Here is a 12,301-nt window from a genome sequence, read left to right as displayed (position 1 = left end):
CTCAAGTCATTTTTTAAAACTTTTAAACACACATCATTGTCACTGCTAGGTTAAGAGAGGACCACCACCCAGAAATATCCAGACAAGCGCAGCAATTCCTAGCTATGACGTCCCACCTCCACTGTGTGACTGGGCCACTCTCTGAAAAAAAAATCTCACTGAGGTGGCACCTTCAAGGGTACGTCTTCAGTACCTTTAGTTATGGAACATAATTGCACCAAATTCCATAGTTATGTAGTTATATTTTCTAAGGTGTATTGACTCCACACACCCTGTCTTGACTCCAGTCTTTTTATTTTATTGTTCTGTTTTAAAACATTTGGTTATGAAAAGGTACAAATATGTACTTTTCACCTGAAAAAAACGTATTTAAGGGACACAATTGGACCTTAAAACCACAGTTGTACCTTTGAGGGAACATTTACATTGTTTGTACCTTGATGAACAAAAAATGTACCTGCAGAGAACCTTTATTTCTAACAGTGATGAATAATGGCACACCTCTGAACTTGAGTTCAAAAAGTTTTTTTATAGGTGTCTAAGTACAAAGACTACACACTTAAAAAGATGGTTCTTCAAGGGTTCTTTAGTAAAGAAAATGGTTCTATATGGCACCATGAACACTCAAAGAACCCTTTTTGTGATTAAAGAGTTCTTTGCCTTGTTAAAGTGTTCTTAAGATTGATGGAGAGTGTTTTATATGGTTCCATATAGCACCAAAAAGCGTTCTTCTGTTGTGACAGGCTTGACATTGTTCTATATAGCACCAAAAAGTGTTCTTCTATTATTATGATGTCAATCGTGTTTTTTTGGTGGCTATATAGAACCCTTTTCAAAAATGTTCTCTGTAGAACCATCTACAGAACATTCTCCATCAATCTGACGAACTCTTTAACGATGCAAAGAAGTCTTTAAATATGCAAAGGGTTCTTTGAGTGTTCATGGTTCTATATAGAACTATTGTCTTTACTAAAGACCCTTGAAAAACATCATTTTCAAAAGGGTAGTTAATACAAGTTTGTACAAAGAAAAAAACTAAAATATAATAAACTGTGATGTTTTTATTAGTGTGGTTGTGCCACCTGACATTTTCTGTTTGGTAAAATTGGTCATATTAATATTATTCTACAACTCCATTTCGAAAAAAGTTGGGACGCTGTGCAAAATGTAAATAAAAACAAAATGCAATGATGTGCAAATCATTTAAACCCTATATTTTATTGAAAATAGTACAAAGACAACATGTCAAAAGTTGAAACAGAAATTTCTGAAAAATATATGCCCATTGTGAATTTGATGCCAGCAACATGTTCCAAAAAAGTGGGCATGGGACAACAAAAGGCTTGTAATGCTAAAAAAAACACCTGGTGGTTAATTGGCAACAGGTCAGTAACATGATAAAAAGAACATCTCAGAGAGGCTGAGCCTTTCAGAAGTAAAGATGAGCAGGGGTTCACCACTCTGTGAAAGACTGCACGATCAAATAGTGCAACAATTCAAGAATAACATTTCTCAACATAAAACAGTAAAGAGCTTTTGCTTTTCATCATCTACAGTACATAATATCATAAAAACATTCAGAGAATCTGGAGAAATCTCTGTATGTAAGGGACAAGCGCAAAAAACGGTATTTGCTGGCCGTGATCTTTGGGCCCTCAGGCAGCACTGGATTAAAAACAGACATGATTCTATAGTGGAAATCACTGCATGGGCTCAGGAACACTTCTGAAAACAACTGTCTGTGAAAACAGTTCATCATTGCATCCAGAAGTTAAAACTCTAAAACGCGAAGAGGAAACTGTACATAAACAGGATCCAGAAACGCTGCCACCTTCTCTGGGCCTGAGCTCATTTAAAATGGACTGAGGAGAAGTGGAAAAGTGTCCTGTGGTCCGACAAATCAAAATTTGAAATTTTCTTTGGAAATCATGGACACTGCATCCTTCGGGCTAAAGACCACTCAGCTTGTTATCAGTGCACAGTTCAAAAGCCGGTATTCATTATGGTATAGGGGAGAGCATTAGTGCACATGGTATGGGTGACGTGCACATCTGTGAAGGCACCATTAATGCTGAACAATATATACATGTTTTGGCAACATATGCTGCCATCTAGACGACGTCTTTTTCAGGGAAGGCCTTGCTTATTTCAGCAAGACAATGCCAAACCACATTCTGCATGTATTACAACAGCATTGCTTCGTATTAAAAGAGGCGCTAAACTGACCTGCCTGCAGTCCAGACCTGTCACCACTGAAAACATTTGGTGCATTATGAAATGAAAAATACGACAATATCAAACAAGAACAGGAAAACATTTCACTTTCAAAACTACAGCAGTGTCTCCTCAGTTCCCAAACGCCTACAGAGCGTTGTTAAAAGAAGAGGTGATGCAGCAGAGTGGTAAACATGCCCCCGTCCCAACTTTTTTGGAACGTGTTGGTGGTATCAAATTAAAAAAATATGGTTTCATGATTTGCATATCATTGCATCCTATTTTTATTTACATTCTGCACAGCCTCTCAACTTTTTTTGGAAATGTGGTTGTATTATAAAACCTAGGAAACAGATAGCAATACATTGATTAGATTTGTAAAAATCTAAGTAGAAACGTTTTACTTATGATTTTTGCCTTCCGGATTTCCATTTAAGAGATTTCCAGTCAAGCTCTGTCATTCAGTTTGAAAGACAGACAAGCTGATTGTGCCTCCACTGATGCTGATAACACTCACACGGGCTCACGGGAAACTCGTTCATGCGTGGAAGTCTTTCTTAGACTTTATATGAAGACAAACAAGCTTGGTATGTTTTCATAAGGGGTGAAGGAACTTGCTGTATCACTGTTATGGAATGTGTGGTCAGTTTATTGTGCAGAGTCCACAGCCTAATCGCCTTATACACGCACACAGAAAATACCAGCTTGTGCAACAGCAGCGCACAATGCCTGGACCCATGACAAGTTCCTAAACTGTCAGAAGTGGACCTCGTGAGCAGCTCCCACAGGCTGAAGGGCTTTCGAAACGCTCACAGTTGTGTAAGACGGATCCAGAACATTAACTTCAGCTTCATTTCACAGTGTGGCATCGGGGTCTCGCCCTCTCTGTGCCGGGGAGTATGTGCTGTGCTGTGTGTGGCTGAAGCGCAGGGTGCAGCTGGTCTGCTTGATTCTCCTGCGTGTGAATGTGTCTGTGTCAGCTGAGTTATGGAGCTGGTGACCCGTACTGTGGGCACTGTGGGAGCGGTGATCGCTGAAGCTTTGCGCTCTTTCACAGAGCTCTTTCTCACTCAACCGCTCTGCGCAACCGTCGCCCTGCTGGGCGAGACCGAGCTCAAAACACTGGATGGAGGTGAGCATGTGTGGGAGTGGGCGCTTGTTTTTTGGGGCGCCCTTTGAGACAAAGTGTGCTCATTAGGATTTGCTTAAGGTTTACTCACTTACCCAAAATATGCAAAAGTTTAGGCACCCCTGGTCGAATGACATGTTTTGTTGATTTTTTAGGGGTAAACAAGTAACATACTCTGCAGAAAACACACCTCTGCACATTTTAACATAGAATTACTGTTCGTGCACTAAATTTAGCAGATAAAATATCACAATTAAGTGTGTTCTCTGTTAAATTTAACAAAACATGTAATTTGACCAGGGCGGCACGGTGGCGCAGTGGGTAGCGCTGTCGCCTTACAGCAAGAAGGGCCTGGGTTTGATTCCCGGCTGGGTGACCAGGGTCATTTCTCTGTGGAGTTTGCATGTTCTCCCTGTGTCTGTGTGGGTTTCCTCCGGGTACTCCGGTTTCCTCCCACGGTCCAAAAACATGCAGTCAGGCCGATTGGACATGCTAAATTGCCCCTAGGTGAGTGTGTGTGTGAATGTGTATGTCTGTCTGTCTGCCCTGCGATGGACTGGCGACCTGTCCAGGGTGAATCCTGCCTTCCGCCCAATGACAGCTGGGATAGGCTCCAGCACCCCACCGTGACCCAGAAGGATAAGCGGTTTAGATGATGGATGGATGTAATTTGACCAGGGGTGTTCAAACTTTTGCACATAACTGTACGTTTTTATTTCTGACTGTATGTTTTAAGCAAGATAAGGCTTGGGTTCAAATGTGCCTGTGATTACCCTTTGTAAAAAACGTGCTCCCATTAAAGGGTAATTCCACCAGTTTTTCAGATTTTTCAATACTTCAGTCAATGAGATGTGAACAAGGTTATTTAGAGTGGTTTGGTGTGAAATGGTTCATTGCAGAGACTCAGATTTCTTTACAGTGGTGGTGATGGGAACCAGGGGTCACCATGTCTACAACACAAATATAGCCATTTTACTCATGATCCAAAACCACCAGTGCACCTACACGTGTCTTCCGAGTTTTTATATGGAATGTTGATGATGGTAAAATAGTCCATCTGAAAAAATATGTTCTACATTTTATTTATTTTTGTGGACTATTTTGCCTCTCATGTACATTTCCACCATGAATGCTTTTTCAGTTCTCAAAACTATCATAAAACAATGTCTCAGGCATCAGGCGGTGTGTTTGTAACTATTTCTGTGAGGTACTGTTTTAGAAGCATAAAACTCTTCATACGTCTGGTTCCCATCACCACCTGTGAAGAATTCTGACTTGGTAAGTTTCTCTAGAACTGAGCATTTCACACCAAACCACTCTGAAGTCTCTATTTAGATCTTAACCATTTAATTAAATTTTGAAAAATCAGTGAATTCCTCTTTAAGATAGTGTAACCTGTTTGCCTATTGTTTATTTATTCAGAAACTATTAAACTATTCCAAGCCTAATTCCAGGATTAGACTTGGGAAGTTGATTAGTGAGTGAAATGAGACCAAAGGTCACGATGTAAAACAGAAGGATTTGTTTCTTAATGGCTTGTTGTGCTTTGGGTTCATTTCTCCCACTGTGTTCTCACGGGGAGGGAGAGCAACACAATGTGGAAAGTAGCCCATTCTCAGCAGAACCTGTTGACTAAAGTATGAAAGGCCTGAGGTAACCTGCTGCATGTCTTCCCTCCCGCTGTGTAGAGGAGTGTGTGTTTAAAGCGCGTGAGCTGTGGGAGAGGACCGGGGCCGTGATCCTGGCTGTGAGGAGGCCTGGATGATTCCTGTGCAGAGAGGTGAACATATTACAAATCAAATTAATCAGGCAATTACATTCAAAATAATCAAGCATAATGCTCCATACTGTCAAACAGTACAGTCACATGTAAAACAGTATGGAAACTGCGTCCTGCCACAGAATATACTATATTGCGCAACAGAACAGTCTTCTAACCAGCTCAAGTAAACAATAGCTTCACAAAAACAGCAAATTCTTGTTACTTTTTTACTATATAATAATGTTAACTTGCATGTATGCTTTGTTGTATATTGTTTTTGCATGTAAAACACACTTACTGCCCAAAAAAAACACAATTTAAACCATTTTTGCACAGTACTGTATCAGTTAGGGGTGGGAGACAAAATCCAGTATAATATCACCACAAAAAATAGTACTGGTGCACGGGGTCTCAAGTATCAGTATTTCATTGTTTCTTGTATATTTAAAGGGTATTGACCCCATTGTTAGAATAAAACATCACCAAAATTGCATTTTTTGCCATAATCCACAAGAAGGTGCTGTTTCTTTCTGTTGAGACCAAGGTTTCTGTCAGTGGCTTTTAAAAAGTCAGTTAGCATAGTGGATAAACAAACTCACCCTGAGCACAAAGGCACAAAGTTTGATCCCACAGTTGATCCCACATGCTTTTCTTAGATATATAAAGAGAAAGCCTATTTTAAATGATTGTCACTACAAATATAGTTTACGCTAAATATGCACATGTAAGAACAACATTTTTAGGAATGTTGAATTGTCTACTTTACCGTTCTGTTTTGCAGCAGTAAAGACTAAAGTGAGACGAGCAAAGTGTAAACTTTATTAAGTTAATTAAAATTAGAGTAATGGATGACATTATTAGAGTAATATTTATTTAGAGTAATGTTTCATATTACTTTTATATATTAAATAATAATTCTTTTTATTAAAATTGAAAGATGTAGCATTGCTGGGTCAAAAAAAAATCAGAGTCACCTCATAATGCCTGAAACGATCTTTTAAAAATCAGAGGCGGAGAGTTGGATTTCAAGATTTTTCAGACCACATCATACGTCTTTTTGTATTAACATCACTCACACAGGGCTCAAAAAGAAGGTCCAGCTTGATGTTTAGGTCTCAAATGCAAAATCAACATTATACTGATGAGGATATGATGACAATAGTAGAAAAGTCGCTCACATCATTGGAAAACACGCCTCTTTCAGCTTTCTTCCGCTCGGAAAAGGCTCAAAAGCGCAACCCATGTTACAAAATGTTCGTTTGCACTTTGTGTGTAAAAACACATCCCGAAAATGTACAGAGTGCAGCATTAGCATATCACAAATCTTTAAATCTTGCAATAGAACCATATCAAATCATTGGATCTACAGTGATTCCCGCTCCTGGTATCTGCAAACGATCCTTCAGCAATTACAAAAACTATCACAGTCTTATATTGTGCATTGTTTTTGTGAGGATGTGAGTGAAATGGCAAAGCTCTTGAATGTTTCTGTGATGTGTGACTGTGTGTTTGTCAGGAAGCCTCTGAGCTGTCCTCTCTGAGACCCCAGCTGGATGCCTTCGGGGTTCCTCTGTATGCAGTAGTTAAAGAGAACATTGGGACGGAGATCAAGAACTTCAAACCTTACTTCAATGGAGAAATCTTCCTTGACGAGAAGGTGACAACATTTTTTGTTTACCATTATTGGAGAATAGGTCAAGCTGTTTTTTCGTCCAGTAGATGGCGCTGTAGCTGGTGGAGTTTTGCATTTGAGAACTTGTAAAGCGTGATTACTACATATCTCACAGTATACACTGATCAGGCATAGCATTATGACCACCTCCTTGTTTCTATGCTCATTGTCCATTTTATCAGCGCCACTTACTATATAGGTGCACTTTGTAGTTCTACTGTTACAGACTGTAGTCCATCTGTTTCTCTGCATACTTTGTTAGCCCCCTTTTACCCTGTTCTTCAGTGGTCAGGACCCCCATGGACCCTCACAGAGCAGGTACTATTTGGGTGGTGGATCATTCTCAGCACTGCAGTAACAATGACGTGGTGGTGGTGTGTTAGTGTGTGTTGTGCTGGTCTGAGTGGATCAGACACAGCAGTGCTGCTGGAGTTTTTAAACACCTCATTGTCACTGCTGGGCTGAGAATAGTCCACCAACCAAAAATATTTACATCTACAAAGTGGACTGACAAGGTAGGAGTGTCTAATAGAGTGGACAGTGAGTGGACACAGTGTTTAAAACTGCAGCACTGCTGTGTCTGATCCACTCGTACCAGCACATCAAACCTAAACTCATCTGCAAATAGAGTAGATTTTGGTGTCAACATTAACCAGGAAGTTGAGTTGAGCAGAAGTTCTCTCTCATTAGCGCATTATACACTAGCAATCAGGCGGTTTCACAGATCATAGTGAAAGTCACCGGAGGCCAAAAGATGTCACTGGTGCATTTCTTTCCTTGCTTTTTTTTCTTTGAAGGGCCTTTGATGGCAAAAAAACACAGTTTTTTCAAACCTCTGGCATGACAAATTACCTTCTGACATCACAAAATAGCCAAATGTGACTCTTCTCCTTTAACAAACGAGAGTAAAGAGTGTCATCTTTTATGAAACGTAGCCAGGAGCCTCTGAAGGTGAATTGCAAAAGAATCTAAAACTCTAAAGTCTGTGTGTGTGTGTGTGTGTGTGTGCGTGCGTGTGTGTGCGTGTGTGTGTTTCAGAGGGGTTTCTACGGGCCGCGGGAGAGGAGGATGGGTCTGTCTGGGTTTCTGCGTGCAGGAGTGTGGAGGAGTGGATGGAGAGCATTTCAGAACGGATACTGGGGGAACGTGTGGGGGGAGGGCTTTGTGCTGGGGGGAGTTTACGTCATCGGACCAAGACACCAGGTCAGTCTATTGGTTAGACGTGTCTCAAAGCTTAGAATGCCAGTCCCAAATGGTGGCCCGAGCCCTGCAGTCCTCCTCAAAATCCACACTTAAGTGAAATCAACAATATGTAGACCTGTGGGGGAAGAGACCTCGAGGTTGCTGTTTCAGAGTGCATTTGGGAGTCATGTGACACACAGGGTCTGCATTAGATCATTTGCTTCTCAGCAGTATCTAGATCCAGATTCTCACAATCTCAATTTTTTTTTAATGTCAGTTAGTCTTAACATTTTGTTAAAAATTTCATTGCATATTGACCAATATAAATGGTCCAGAATTACTTGGAAAAAAATCTTGTTCCATTAACTTCCATTCCAAAATGAGGGCATTTTTTCTTCTCCGGTAAAGTTACCATTTTGGAGATACAAGGTTTTGTCCAGATAGCAACAAAATGCACTTTTATTCACATTTGGATAACTTCCTCCTCTGCTATGTTGGTAAGGCAGCTGTAAACAACACCATCTGGTGAGACTGGGTCCTCATCTGTATCTAAGGTGATTTTGAGTAATAAGTGCTAGCTGAGCCTGCTTTACATTAATGGCATTTGGCAGACGTTCTTATCCAGAGCGACTTACAATTTAATCACTTTACACAGGTAGGCAAAGGTAGTGTTAGGAGTCTTGCCCAAGGACTCTTGTTGGTATAGTGTAGGGAGCTTATCCAGCCAGGGAATTGAACCCGTCTACAGTGTAGAAGGCAGAGGTGTTACCCACTACACTACACCAACCACGCTTTGTTGCTATCCTGATGCTATCCTGATGGTGGGTGCTACTGTGGGAAAATACTCTGCTGCCTCGTGGTGCTTGCATGAATGCACGATTGTGGACTGCAGAACGGCCATTTGCGACTGAGCTGTAGACTGCATTTCTTAGCCGTTATGTCATTGAAGTCTGTCCCATTTTGTAGGATCCTTTGAAATTGGCAGTGAAACGCATGACACCTTACTGAGAATTTGAAAGACTCAGCTGGGTTGAGACTGAAATGGATCCCTACTTCCTCATTTGTATTGCGCTGTATGGGGGTGAACTATTTCATTTACCAAATAGTGGTAAACCTGCATAGATCAGTTAATGATTGGCCAGTATTTACCAGTTACATAAACAAACCAGCATTACTTGCTTGTACAAGGCTGAAGTTGGCTTCTTATTAGTAGACAAAAACATGGGTGTACCGTTTAGAAAAGTACAAATGGACAGGGCAAAAAAAAATACAGAATTTGACTAGAAAACACATTTTCTTCGTGATCCATAATTGCAGTAAACTACAACAGTTTGCGTTCAGTGTTTTTGCAGTGAGTAGTTTCATTAGAGTCTTTGTTTTTAACGGTACAGTGCTGTTGTTTTTTACAACAATGCATCACCAAAGAATCAAAACTGATAAATTTGGTGAGCTGATGTCCCTCTGTCCATCGCTTTGTGAGAAGACACTCGACAGATGTGGTGATGGATCTACAGTGTTCACTAGAAAGAAAGACTGCATTGCTGAAGATTATAGTGTCCTAAAAAACAGGCTTTGATAGTTTGGACACTAAAGTGAAAAATGGCTGATGTGTAAAAATACCCTAAAAAACAGAAAACGTACAAATCTATTTTGGTGACAGCCCAAATGTATCCTTCCAGGATACATTAAATCACCCACAATGCTGTGCTTGTAAGGCAAGAGTATAAGTTCTACACAGTTTGTGAAAATAAATAAATAAATAAACATGATAATAACTTATAGCAGTTGATAAAGAATTCACCAAAATGTTACGTTGTGTACACTATTATTATTATCATTGCTTATGTCAGTACGGCCACTAAGGTCGTCTCGATTGTGGCCACTGAGCACTGTATTGGTGCCTTTGCACACCAGTGCTGGTAAGGTCCCTTAAAGTTTGGCCACCTCTGGCCAAATGACATATTTATATTTGATTAGTAAACATAACAGTAGCCTTTAATGCAGTTGTTAATCCGAGTTACTTTGTATTTGAACACACAGTAGTAAAGTATATAAATTCTATTTATAAAGTAAATTTGGCAGATCACAGCTTGCAAACACTTGTTGTAGTCGGCTAGGACTCTTCTTATTCTTGTTTCAGGATTTTTTACCTATTCTTCCTTGCAGACCGCTTGTAGTTCTGCAAAATTCTTGCGCCATCTTGCATGTACAGCATGTTTAAGATCTACCCACAGAGTTCCAGTGATGTTCAAATCAGGGGACAGTGAGGGCCATTCCACATTTCACAAGCTTCAGCTTGTGTTGCTTGAAGTAGTTCATGGTGGATTCTGAGGTGTGTTTGGGATCATTGTCCTGTTGTAGAATAGCTTATCATCAGCTTCAGATTCTTGACTGGCTGCGTCACATTTGCTTCCAGAATTCCAAATATTACCAGACTGTAATGTACTAAGACCTGTACCCATGGCTAATCAAAGCCTCTGAGCCCTTCATGGTTTCCTATTTGGCCAGTCAAATGACTTTGTCCTTTTCCTTACTGACCTTGACTGAGGGTAAATCTCAAATGGCTCCGTTCTGCCTATGCAGCGTTCTGCACAGGCCATGAAATAATGACTTCTGCCCCAAAATAGTACATTATATCCAAAAGAGAGCCAATTGGATTCAGCCACTAACTGAACACCAATGCTTTATCAGGTGTAGAAGTCATAATAATACTAAATACTAAAACTAAATAATAGTTTGTAATGTGTTTGTTATTTTCCCCAGGGAGTCCTGTTAGAGCACAGAGAAATGGAGTTCGGAGACAAAGTGAAAACATCTGATGTCATCCAAGCTGTGAAACGGATCCAAACTGAATTTCTGCCCCTCCGTCTGAGATAGACACAACTTCTTATTCTCAATCAACATGTCGAAAAGCCCTTGTGTATCACACTGAGGTTTATATGTGCTGCAGAGCAGAATGCCATTTATACAGGTTGACTCCACAGCACTGCACAGTTTTGTTTACAACTATTTCAGGTTGATTTTAAATTCATCATCCCACAATTCAACATACAACACCATTCAACAGACAAAGTCATACAAGTATACTGTCTTTTTCTTGATACCCTGAGACCCTTTCACTCACAAGTACATCACAGTACAGAAGATGCAGTAACACTCCTTGAACACTGCTACATAACACTGACATAATCATGCCATTAACATGTCATGGCAGATGTCCAGTGGCAAACCGTGACTATTACAGTTAGGCCTTCAGCTCGGGTCACAAATGTCAAAACTCAGAAAAAAAGTCAGAACATTAGGAAAAATGTTCTACAAAAACAGTTCAACAATAATGCTAAGTTTTGTTGTTAATGCTAAGCTAACACTGATTTGCTTGATCTCTGTCTGAAGAGGCCTTCACTATCTGAAGAAACGTCTTATTCAAATTTCCCATTCCACCTTAAATGCTGTGACACTTACATTTTGGTGCATGAATGTGCCTTAATGTAACTGTTGCACCATTTAAGGTGGAATGGAAAAGTTGAAAAAAGACAGCTCTAGATTAAACACAGACGTTTCGGTTTCTCAGATTCATTACTTGAATTTACAGTTAGTGACGTATCTGGAACTTCCAGAAAGCCTAGAGTATTGTTTTTTTACTCACAAAAGTGGTCCCCTGTATTGGAAATCAAACCTGATTGGTTGATTCCACTGTCACTTCTAATCTAATGTGTTAGGACCTCTTTGAAGTCCTAATCAATAGGAGAGCTCGCATAGCTAGATACCACAAAGAAAAACAATTTCTGACTGGCCAGTTTTCAACAATTTATCCTTTGTTTCTGTCCTCAGCTTAACAATGAAACAAGAGTGACACTTTATTTCTTGCAGAGTTTAAATACAAGCGTGATTCTTTTGAATAAAAATCAATTAAAAAGTTACAGACACCATTCTTTTAGAATCTTTAGGTCTCCTGTTAAGGCCTAAAAAGCCCTAAGGGTTCCCACCTACAGATGTGATGTTCCGATTTTGTTCTGTAATATGACAACATGATGTTATCATTACCGGTAATTGTCATAACAGATAACCAGAGCACATATAAAACAGTAGCTTGTGACAAAAGCTTTCATAACGTAATATAATGACATCTGTCATGATAATTACACCGATCAGACATAACATTATGACCACCTCCTTGTTTCTATGCTCATCGTCCATTTTATCAGCTCCACTTACTATATAGGTGCACTTTGTAGTTCTACAGTTACAGACTGTAGTCCGTCTGTTTCTCTGCATACTTTGTTAGCCCCCTTTTACCCTGTTCTTCAGTGCTCAGGACCCCCATGGACCCTCACAGAGCAGG

At 40.0% G+C, this 12,301-nt stretch overlaps 1 protein-coding gene across 1 annotated transcript; it reads left to right on the top strand.

Annotated features, from left to right (window-relative positions):
- Positions 1 to 2,891: 2,891 nt before the first annotated feature.
- Positions 2,892 to 11,149, top strand: selenou1b (selenoprotein U1b). Its single transcript, XM_036571981.1, has 5 exons — positions 2,892 to 3,346; positions 5,032 to 5,123; positions 6,622 to 6,762; positions 7,816 to 7,980; positions 10,723 to 11,149. The coding sequence occupies exons 1-5, from the start codon at positions 3,202 to 3,204 to the stop codon at positions 10,834 to 10,836; spliced, it is 657 nt and encodes a 218-aa protein (XP_036427874.1). The 5' UTR covers positions 2,892 to 3,201; the 3' UTR covers positions 10,837 to 11,149.
- The last annotated feature ends 1,152 nt before the right edge of the window (positions 11,150 to 12,301 follow it).

The sequence above is a fragment of the Colossoma macropomum genome, unplaced genomic scaffold (genome assembly GCF_904425465.1).
Source record: "Colossoma macropomum unplaced genomic scaffold, Colossoma_macropomum, whole genome shotgun sequence".
Classification (NCBI taxonomy): domain Eukaryota; kingdom Metazoa; phylum Chordata; class Actinopteri; order Characiformes; family Serrasalmidae; genus Colossoma; species Colossoma macropomum.
The sequence above is the reverse complement of the archived record's forward strand: the minus strand, read 5'-3'. Positions and strand labels throughout refer to the sequence as shown.